Raw genomic sequence first — 11,464 nt, forward strand, 5'->3', positions numbered from 1 at the left:
GTGATGTTACATAGTATAGTATTTAATTACTCAGTCTGTATTTTATATTGTCAACAGCAATTATTTCAATAGTAACTCACAGTAAAAGAGTAGCTACTGTGCTACTATCACATTTCGGTACATTGTAACATATAATACAAGCCTACTGTAGTGAAAGCCTTAATACAGGAAGAAGTTTTTCTTCGTTTGCGAATCTGCATTTAAAAATTCACTCTTGAAAAGAATAAATATATTTTTTAAGGTGATTCTGGTATGCTGATCAACAGTGACTTCCTTCCACACTCAACTGACCCACTGTAAATTGCAGTATACATTTCCATTAACTAAACTAAAATTTGATAATATTAAAAAATTACAACTGTTTTTGCTCCTTTTCTTCCCCATCTCATAAAAGTGAGTTATTTGTAGTCTAGGTAGTTATTTTATTCACGCTGTCTTAAAGCTATTTTCAAGTTAAAATGATTAATATTTAGTTATATTTATTACTAGATGATAGGCAAGTCAATAATGAGGCAAATAGATTTATTTCCATCTATATAAATATAGAAATAACTTGCAATAAATTTGCTGCTGGAAATCTCAATATAAAATGTCCAGTGATTTTTCCTAGGATTCACAAGTTTGTGGAAGTGTGGAAGATAGATTTCTTTTTCCCCCGTTCACCCCTTCCCCAAGCTTAAAGAAAAAAAAAATTGAACTAAAAATAAATTTTAATGTCACTTAATTCAGTCTGTTACTTATCAATTTGTTAATGCTTTGTATGCCTATGTGCAGTTTTTAAATAGATTTTATTATTTCTAGCTTAGATTTTTGATCTATATAGCACTACTATTTTGTTTTTCTGCAAAATATATTAAAATAAAAATGATATCTTTCTGACTGGCAGAAAAAACTAGGAAAGAGATGACTTCTAAGGGTTCCACCGGAATAGAAATTACTCTTTCAACTTTAGAGGTAAAACATTTTAATTTGTGTGGTTTTGCGTGCACTGCAAGTTTTCATATTATCATTTGGACTTCTGTTAAATATGCTTTTATGTATCTTTTATTTCCAAAAGCTGTGTTTATCAAAGACCTGTAGTAGTTAAAGAGGATGTTTAAGGTATCATAAGCTAAATTACCTTAAAATGTTCAGTTCCTTATATTTATATATTCTAAGAGATTTTTTTGTGAACTGTTGTCTTTCGTTAACATACCATGCTAAGAACTAGATTCTGATTAGTTATGAGGATACTTTGGACTGTATAAGGGGATATTTAATTGTGTGCTATTGTCTGAGTTTCATTTAGTTCATCAGTAGCAGTCTCTATGAGCTTTGGATATCTTAAAACAGATGCTGTATTGTATAAATTAAGCACAAAAATTTCTTTTGATTACATTTCAGAATACAAGAGATCCTCAAACTACTTCAAATATTTTGAATATTCTCATTGAATTAGTCTCAGTTGGTAAGTTTTCACTAAGGAACAATTTGTAATATCAGTCATATTCTTCTGCAGACTCCTCTTTTCCTTTCCTGAAATCACTGATGCAAAATTTATATTGAACATGTTTCTTTGAAAGGTGATGTTTCAGGGTTTATGTTGTGTACATGTACAGTCCAACAATGTGTTTTAGTGTAGTTTGGTCAAATATGAGGAAAGCATAGGTGTTTAAGACTTTATTCATGATAATCATAGCATTAATATTTGACTGTTCTTTGTCTTCAAAAGTATCAGTGATGTTTTTGTTTGTTTATTTTGTTTTGTCTTTCCTAGGTGGTGGTCGAAGAGCAAGTGTCTTGGTTACTAAAGGAGGGACACAGATCTTATTGCAGTTACTTTTGAATTTCAGCAAAGACTCTCCACCAAATGAGGAGTTAATGGTGCTTCTTCACACCCTTCTTGCAAAAATTGGTCCAAAAGGTGATGAATACATGTTTGAGTAAAATGGCTTAGTATAGTTTTGTCACTGAAACTTTTTATTTTTTTTTCTTTTTCCCTTTTATTATTGCGTAAGCAGTTATGTAGTTAGGATTGACAGAGAAAATTATAAGGAAAAGTGAAACAGAGGGAAGGAAAGCAGTGAAAAATAAGGACATGCAAATATTTATGTATCCCTAGGAAAAAGTCATAGTTCTGATAGTTACGATAGTTTTAAAATTAGTTTGATTATTTTTTTTTTCTTTTGATATCAGATAAAAAGATTGGCATGAAGGCTAGAATTAATGGTGCCCTGAACATATCCTTGAATTTGGTAAAGCAGAACTTGCAGAACCATAGGTTAATATTGCCCTGTCTTCAAGTATTAAGAGTTTACTCGTCCAACTGTAAGTACTGCAGAGTGTTTTTTTTCTCTTCTTTAATACAGCAACAAAATTGGTAGTTGTGGTTCAAATATATGATCCAGATACTTGATTGCTGTTCCATGGTTAAGTGGCTGAGAATTTGAGTGTACTTGCTGTGTAGGACTGGTTTCTTTTTAGTGTACGTATATATGGTTATTTATTAAACAGTGTTGTTGAGTTTATGGAATCTTTGACTATTGCATTTGTGTAAATACTGATGAACCATTGTTCTGCAAAACCACTTCAATGGAAATAATTACTCTGTTACACATGTTCATGTTTTTTTTGTATTTTTAAATTTGCAGTTGCTAATTTAGGATTTAGTTTACATAGGGAATAGCTTTATTTCTTTCTTTAATCATTTTTATTACATTTATTGAAGTGTCTGACCTATTGAACTGATGTGCTTCCATAAAAGCTTAATATATTGTTCTTGCAGGTAGTAGGTAGTTGGTGAAAACAAATTGATTCTTCTTGTGCCTTTACTACCAGTAAGATACTCTTTGAGCTTTTTACTTTTTGTTTTCCTTTGAGCCCAAAATGTCCATTTAGCTTTTTAAATTAAATGATATGGAAAACAACCATCTTCAACAGAACGAATTTGCTGGTCAATAGAATTGTGTTTTCTGGACGTTTTCTGGACGTTCATATAAGCAACTAGGATTCATAAAGTCACAGTATTTGCATAATGTGGAAATTTTAATTCTGTAGCACCATCTAATAGTGAGGTAAAAAGCTTTTAAATTGGGGAAGTTATTACAGGTAGTTATGCAGTTTGATTGAAAACCTATAATGTCATGGAAGTGAGAGATTGAGGTAGGACTCTGACCTGGATTCTCTTTATTTTCTATACTTACTCTGTACAGAAGTTAATTTACATAGCTTATTACATTTAATCTTATTTACATAGTTTATTACATATTTTACATATTACATATTTTGGTGGGTAGTTTCACTTAAAATTGGTATGCTGCTTCTACTGGAATAGATTCCTGATTTTGATTTTATTCTGCTGTTGTAATATTGCTCCTAATGATGATAAAACTGCAATCTGGATTCAAGTAATGAGATGTATATATGTAGCATTTCTTATTTTGTAGGTAGTGCCTTGTTTAGTTGTTGTTATTCCTTGTTAGGAATGCATATTTCTGAACTCAGACAGGAATAATATTTCTGTGCATTAATAAGTAGTTTGCCTTTACAATGATTTTAACATACAGTGTGCTTTTTCTAAACATAAACCTTAGCACTATATGTTTCTTAACTTTCCCCCTCTGGGTTATTTTTATTATTTTTTTTCTTTGAGAAAATATTACGTACTCTGTAACTCAGGAAGAGTAGAGATAATACTTATTGTCATTTCTAAATTAAACAGTGAACACTTGGATTTCAGTTGCTTTTGGAACCTGTCTGCCCTGTTGCTGAAAGATAATAGCAGATCATAGAACCTCATAGACACTTGAAATTTAGAAACCATCCTGTCTTGATAGGCTGTGAGCTTTTAGGGAGTAAATCTCTTTTATGGTGTGCCTTAATAAGAAAGGAAGCAGAGCATGCAGGAGGAAGTAATAATTTCCTTTAGTTTATACTTAGAAAGTAAAAAAATGGTTTTTGTTCTTGAGGTTTTATTAGGACTGATATAAGAGTGCACTGTATGCAGAATGGTATTTGCTTATCGTTGTGCTTTTAAAGCCCAGAAACTCCTAACATCATCTGTTGAATATATCCATATCTTTTGTTTTTCATTCTACTTTATCTGAAAATAGATTTTTGTGTTTTTTTTTTTTTAATAATTTTCCAGCTGTAAATGCAGTATCTTTGGGAAAAAACGGAGTAGTAGAGCTGATGTTTAAGATCATTGGCCCTTTCAGTAAAAAGAACACTAGCCTTATGAAGTAAGTAAATCTTTTTAATATGGCAATAATATCTTTTAATGTAGAATGTGGAAAAGGTGTTGTGTGTGTGTGTATATATATATATGTATGTATGTGTATATGTAGATGCCAAAACTTCTTAAACTGTAGTACAGCTTGTTTTTAATTGAAGAGAGGTTGTAAGGAGAACTACAAATCTTGTACAGTAACACAAAATATCTGGATACAGATAGAGTGCAGGCAAGGGTAGAAGGACAGAGGTGTGATGTGGTGTGTTGTGTGTTTTTTTTTTTCGTTTGTTTGTTTGTTTTTATTTGTCTCTAATATTCCTGTGTGGAATTCAGAGCTGTCCCCAAATAAATCAGAACAAACTGATCAAGGCAATCTCATCATTTTTAAACTCATTGAATTTAATCTCAGCTATCATTTGTGTTTCCACGGTAGCATATGTTGTTTTATTTTCTAATAGAATTTCCTTTGTGTTATACTCCCAAGCAGTTGTACAGTTTCTGAGAGTAAAAGCGTCCACCACATAAGGAATGTATGTCTAGGAGACTACTATGTGAATAAAAAATTTGACAGGGTGCCTTAAAGCCCTGCTTTTGACTTTTCCTGTTGTATGGGCAGTAATCTTAAGTTACTTAATTTTTAACTCATCTATCCTGTTCATCAGATATTTTTCATAAATGGTCCTGAATTACTACTTTTTGATAAAAGTCTTCTGCTTGATTTTATTGGAGTTAGCTCTAACAACCTTTTGAAGAGCATGCCCATGGGAAAGCAAATTTTCATCTGTCCACTGAAATAATACCATGTTGCTGTATTTTAAGTTCTGTACAAATTAGTGTTCTCCTATCTAAATATTGCACACATGATTTCTGGACTGCTTCCAATTAAAAAAAAAACCCTCCTCCCCCTTTAACCCCTAGCTAAAATTAAACTTATGAACTTAGTATTCCATGATGTGAGTAATCATGATATCCTTGTTTATGGTGTAAGATCAGATGTGTGAAGTCTATCTTTACATAGACGATAAAAATAAGTGTATAGGTTATTTAGTTGTATATCCTGAAACAGTTGAGGCAAAACCTTTTTATACAAAAGAGTTTATACGGATCATTTTGTATGTTCATTGATCATCATTACTTTTAAGCACATTCAAATAATACCAGTTTTAACCATTTTTAGAAAGTGGACACACTTTCTAAAGTGGTGTCCGTTGTTTTACAGTAGCAGCTTATGATGCTAATGCAAAAGCAGGCGTTTCAGAGATGTCTACTGTTGAACATGATTCATAAATGTTACATTACCACTGGTCTTTTTTTTTTTCACAAAAATGTTCGTATAGCCATTTTATGAATTTTTAAACTTTCATTTGAATTTCATTGAATTTCAGATATTAAAGAATAGTATTTCAGTAAAGCTGAAGTTTTAGAGAAAAGTCTGATATTGCACAGCTGGGAAAATAGAATAGTTATCTGATAGTTTTATGTCTGAAGAAATCTTAAAATGCTAAACTTTTTATATAGTTGTATGGTGTTGTACATGAAGTTTACCAACTGTCTTTTTTTTTTTTTTATCTTGACAGGGTTGCTTTAGACACACTTGCTGCATTGCTAAAATCAAGTAAGTTTTTGAGTATAAGATACAGTTGTTTTACTTGAGATGTGTATGCAAGTATATATAATGAAAAAAAGTAAAACTAAGTCTGTGACCCAAAGAAGTTCAAGTTCAGGAAGCTTTGAATTAAATCTGTGGTTTCATCTGCATTCCCTTGTGCTTTTTGTATGTGTAGATCTGTATTTAATAATTAGTTACTATCTCTTCAGTTATGCAGCAGAAAGGCTGTCCAGACTCTGCAAAACTGGTATGGATGCAACGTGGGGAAATGCCTTTTACACATTGCTGCCTTTCAGTAGTGGTCACCTATGTCTTAAATGCTAGGCATCTTTCTTACACACGTATCTTACATGACCAGAAATACCAGTGGGATGACAGGAGATAAAACAAGGGTATATTTCCTAAAGTTGGATCTGTTGGGCTGCCTGTGGAGTAGCATGGGTGGGCAGGCACTGGCTGTCTGAGACGGGAGCAGTGGATCCCAACAGACATCACAGCTGCTGTCCTTTGGCCAGATTTAATCCACATAAAGAATGATAAACCCATTCTCTCCCAACATTTTTTTTTGTAAAAAATACAGCATTTTGAGTAATTCTAGTGCAGTTAGAGCAGAACTGAAGAATGATGTTTTTGCAGAAGGCCGTTTCAGAAACATAGTAGAAAACTCCAGTTTATATAGAGTGTCAGGCTTTCTCAAGTTTCTTGAGAAACTGAGTGATTCTTTATCTTAAAGATTGTTTATTTACTCATTTGGAGGTTTCTTCTTGGGAAATCTAGAAAAGGAACACTTTAGAATGGGGTACTGGTATTCTGTAAATTTTTTTTTCTCCTCTGTATTACTGAGGAAATAAAATGTTAAAAAGTGTGCAAAGAAAGCAGCATCTCTTGACTACTGACATGTTCGAATTTGTTTTGAGAGATTTAGTGCTGAGAGATTTTGGCCTTCACTCTCCTAAACTTTTATGTTGCTTTTTCATAACACTGTCGATCTCTGGTGTGTGGAGTTCAGTTGACATACTGAATTTTCTACATAAATTGGTAGATTTTTAAACTAAATCTCAACTAAAACAAACACATGGTTGGTGTATGTAGAACTCTTTCTTTTTTTTTTTTTTTTGGGGGGGGGAGGGGAAGTAAAACTTTGAATTGATGGAAATTTTGCCTAATTTCAAATATCTCATTCCATTGGTAGCTTTATTTGAGGAGAAAAGAGAGAGTTAGAAAATCAATGCAAACTATAATTTGTCATTTTGTAGTTTGATAATCAGAATATAATGATTTTAATAACTTTAAGAAAAAAATCATAATTTTGAGTTTGTCAGAACTAGATTACTTGTGGGATTTCACCTGTTCTACACTATTTGGGATAGAAACAGTTTGAGTTTATTATGTTTGAGTGACAGCTTCTGCAATGTTATGTGGAGTATGAGCAGTATAACGGTTTGTTTCAAGTCTTGTGTTTACACAATGCGTATGGGCAGTGATGGAAATGTTATAAACCCTTTTTATCCCAAAATTTTCTAGCCTGAAGAATATCTTATGTTTACCTCTTTTGGTAAACCATGCAACAGTATCCTGAGGAATGAAGGATACAGTACTGGGCTCAATCGTGTGTTTATCTCTAATGAGTGTAGTATTTCTTGTTTCTGTTCTCTTGAAAATGGTATTTATAGACATAATTTTGTATATATAGAAAAGATAGTAATGCAAATGCAAAACAAATAGCATGAGGACGTCATGTTGCTGCTTAAAAAACACTAATGTGATTTTTGTGTGGCACATCCAAATTTACTATTTATTGATGTGTGCTATGGGTGTGCTTTTGACAAAAGAGTAACTAAACATTTTTAGTTCTCATTTTTCAAAACAAATTATGTCTAAAACAGGCTTTTACTTACAAAAACAGTTCAAAATTACCAATTTTAATGCATTTGCCACTGTGGAGCAAGAATGATCGGAAATATATAAGTTTGTGATAACAAGGTAGAAGTATTACAGATTCAGAATATTTTGCATATTATATATTTTATCTGCAGGCATTGACATAGAGAAGTCAATTCTATTATAGGCAATAATAATAATGTTCCTAATTGGGATATGGAGTTATGCAAAATTTGTGTGTGGAGGGAGAGGTACAATACCTGCCTTGAGCAGCTGGAAGAGTTTAAATTAGATGTTTAGTGATGCTAACAGGATTGAGGAATTGCAGGATTTTAGGAAATGTCTAGAAAATACAGAATCATATTTTACAGAGTTTTTGTATCTATGTCAATGTAAAACTGCTTCTGTGTCAATGTAAACCTGCTAAACATGGCTGAAATATTTTTTCAAAGGATAACATGACTCAGTAAGTTGATTTAAAAGAAATTAAAGTACTGATTTGGAAACCATGCTGAAAGTATGACAATAATTTTGCCCTTTCACCATTTTCAATTTACTGTTTTCCTTTTTTTTTTTTTTTTTTTTTTTTTTTTTTTTTTTTTTATTAATAGACAAATGCCAGGAGAGCAGTATACAGAGGATATGTACATGTGCTGTTGACAATTTATGTAGACTGGCATCGTCATGATAGTCGACATAGATACATGCTGATACGTAAAGGCATTTTACAATGCATTAAAAGTATTACAAACATCAAATTAGGAAGGAAGGCATTCATTGATGCCAATGGGATGAAAATTCTTTACAACACTTCACAAGTAAGTCTGTCTATATTTTTGTTTTGTTGCATTTTAAGCTTTAAAATATTTTGTGACATCAAATTTATCATTACTAGTTTATTAACCACTAGTGCTTTTTTTGATTTGGAGTTATGCATGATGTTCTGTAATTGATTGAAGTGAAATAAACGGGTATAGCATGACATTAATCTTCTTTTGCTGTACCCGCTGTGGGAGGAACTGCTGAGTTGCTGAAAAATCATTAATGGTGTATATACAGTTTTTGAAAAAAGGTGAATTTGAGTTCCTAAAAGTTCCTGTGATCTCAGAGAAGACATAAACAAAATTTCTTTTAAGTAGCAGCATAAAATACTTCAGTGAATTTAAAAAAAAATATATAAAACAAATGCATTATGACTTTTGGCTTGAGATCTTTTTCTCTGTTAATTCCTGTTAATAGGAGTGCCTTGCAGTAAGAACTCTTGATCCACTTGTCAACACATCCAGCCTGATTATGAGAAAATGCTTTCCTAAAAATCGTCTTCCTTTACCAACTATAAAAAGTGCTTTCCATTTCCAACTACCAGTTATTCCGGCTAATGGTCCCGTGGCTCAGCTATACAATTTACCTCCTGAAGGTATGGGCATTTTACTAAGTTTTGTCTCTGAATTAGTCTAACTTAATTTTTAAAAATATTACTATATTTTATATTTTCATATTATATATATATATATATAAACTTAAATATGCATTTGTATATTTTTCAATATAAACTAATATAAAAATAAACCAGGAGCTGAAAAGCTGAAAAGTGATTTTCATTTAAATGTCACATGAAAAGCGTAAGCTGTATATATTCACCTTCAAACTTAGTTTTTGTTTGTTTGTTCATTAGTTTTAACTCAAGACATAGAAGAATGTGTGTAATTCTTTGGTTTCTTTCTGTTAATTGGTAAACTGGATGTACTGAATTTAGTTTAGCATCTGCTATTTAAGGCATTAGTGTTTTACCATTGTGATTATTTCTTCGTCTGTGTGATGCAAAGTAGAGCTGCTTACGTGAGCTGTTGTAGTCTCTTAGGTAATGTTAGTCAGCAAAGCATTATCTTGGTGCTTTGTAAGAAGAGGATTCATCTGATTGTGATTTCCTCTCATTATTTTTGGATGATTCATGATTTTTCAGCTATTTTGAAACAGTATTTGGGTAAGCAACCTGTGAAGAGGTGAAACTGCACTTTTAGTATCATATTTGTGATATATTCTCAAATGAAATATCATAATCTGAAAGAAGACAAGTGTATGTTTGAAATTCATGCAAGATAGCGTCTATATAAACACTGTTTATATTCTGTCTTGTAAGTAGGAAATAGATTTTGAAGCCTGTTCTAAAATTCACAGAAACTAAATTTCTCCTTCCTGCAATACTTTGATGCTGTAATACTTTTATAGAAACTTCACTGTTGAAATGCTGTTATCATTTATCAATCTAGTTTTTAATATATAAACACAGAAGCATTAAAAAAAAGAAATAGGATACATCTCTTCTTGAAATTTCTCTTTAAAAGGTGGAACAGGTATGAGTCCTGTCTGGATATAATAAAAGTATGATTTCATGTAATTAGCACTGCAAAAGTGTAGTCATTCTGAATACTTTAGCAAATCAGTATATTTTGTTAATGCCTTATGTGGGCCTTCTACTTCTATTGTACTGTAAACCATTTGTTTATGAAGAACCTGTGATATTTTGAGGAAAAGATTAGATTTGTCACTAATAATTAGCACTTCTATCAGAATGACTTTCTAGTTCCCGCACCTACATATCAGAAAGTGGTTTTAGCCCACTACTCATCAGTTGTTGTGTAAGCAAATTTTTTTTTGTTGTTGTTGTTCAAAGTATTACATTGATAAATAGGGTTTGGTGATCTAATCCTTTCTCCACTTGTAGGAAGTAGCTTCTTTCTGTCTATATTTGGTGTTCCATATCTGGCTATATTAAGCAGTTAAAGACACTTAGAGTGGTATTTTGTTTGTTTCTTTCTTTTTCTTCTTTTTGTCCTGTACATTACTATTTGATTTAAGAAAAGCTGTCTCATTTGTGTTGAGCTGAGGCTGTTCTGGCATGTTCTGGTGCTGAACTGCAGGCTTGGCACATCTAGGTTGTTAAACCTTTCTGATAGCCAGTTACTATTTTGGAGTGGGCAGGGGAATGGATTTGTAGCATTGAATTTGCAGTATTGCCAAACAATCAGTTAGTTTTATAAATGTGGTACTAGATACTAAATCTTATTGGGTTTCACAGGACTTCGAACTAGTTGAGTTTGCCTTTTTTCAGTTGGTAAGTGACAAATGAATAGAATTGGATGACTAGATAAACATTTTTGTTGTTGTTTGAGCTTATATATTATGTAAAATTTTATAGTCTGCCTTAGAGAAGGTTTTTTTTTTTTTAATATTGCAGTGGATGATGTAGTGGATGAAAGTGATGACAATGATGATGTTGAAGCAGAATCAGAAGTTGAAACTGAAAATGAAGATGACAAGGACCAAGATTTTAAGGTTTGTAGGAGATGAAATTGTGCCTCACTTCGGTCTTCTGATTGTCTGGTCTTCAATCATGTATGCAGCTGTATGATTTAAATATAAGTAGAGTATCACAGAATCACAGTAGCACAGAATCACTGAATGTTTAAGCTTGGAAGGGACCTCTAGAGATCATCTAGTCCAACCCCCCTGCTCCTGCAGGGACACCCAGAACACGGGGCACAGGGCGGCATCCAAGTGGGTTTGGAAGATCTCTGGAGAAGGAGACTCCACAACCTACCTGGGCAGCCTGAGCCAGGACTCTGTCACCCTCACAGAAAAGAAGTTCCTCTTCACATGGATTTGGAACTGCCTGTGTTGTAGTTTACACCCATTACCCCTTGTCCTGTCACTGACTACCACTGAGAGTATTAGTGAGGAGGTTCTCTTAAAAAAAAAAAAAA

The 11,464-nt window shown here is 32.5% G+C and overlaps 1 protein-coding gene across 7 annotated transcripts in view; it reads left to right on the plus strand.

Annotated features, from left to right (window-relative positions):
• AGTPBP1 (ATP/GTP binding protein 1) overlaps positions 1-11,464 on the plus strand; it is a 66,677-nt gene that overhangs the window by 24,816 nt on the left and 30,397 nt on the right. For 6 of the 7 annotated variants that reach the window (XR_003249237.1, XM_026038232.1, XM_026038231.1 and 3 more), the window contains 9 exons: positions 887-954; positions 1,384-1,447; positions 1,757-1,903; positions 2,176-2,307; positions 4,127-4,220; positions 5,788-5,825; positions 8,310-8,518; positions 8,940-9,117; positions 10,939-11,036. Coding sequence is in view for 6 of the 7 variants with exons in the window: in XM_026038232.1 (XP_025894017.1) it covers positions 887-954; positions 1,384-1,447; positions 1,757-1,903; positions 2,176-2,307; positions 4,127-4,220; positions 5,788-5,825; positions 8,310-8,518; positions 8,940-9,117; positions 10,939-11,036 (1,028 nt within the window). In the remaining variant the exon portion in view is untranslated. The remainder of the gene's footprint in view (positions 1-886; positions 955-1,383; positions 1,448-1,756; positions 1,904-2,175; positions 2,308-4,126; positions 4,221-5,787; positions 5,826-8,309; positions 8,519-8,939; positions 9,118-10,938; positions 11,037-11,464) is intronic. The other variant, XM_026038235.1, reaches the window with a different exon arrangement.

This window comes from Nothoprocta perdicaria, unplaced genomic scaffold (assembly GCF_003342845.1).
Source record: "Nothoprocta perdicaria isolate Ctin4 unplaced genomic scaffold, notPer1 scaffold_205, whole genome shotgun sequence".
NCBI classification, from domain to species: domain Eukaryota; kingdom Metazoa; phylum Chordata; class Aves; order Tinamiformes; family Tinamidae; genus Nothoprocta; species Nothoprocta perdicaria.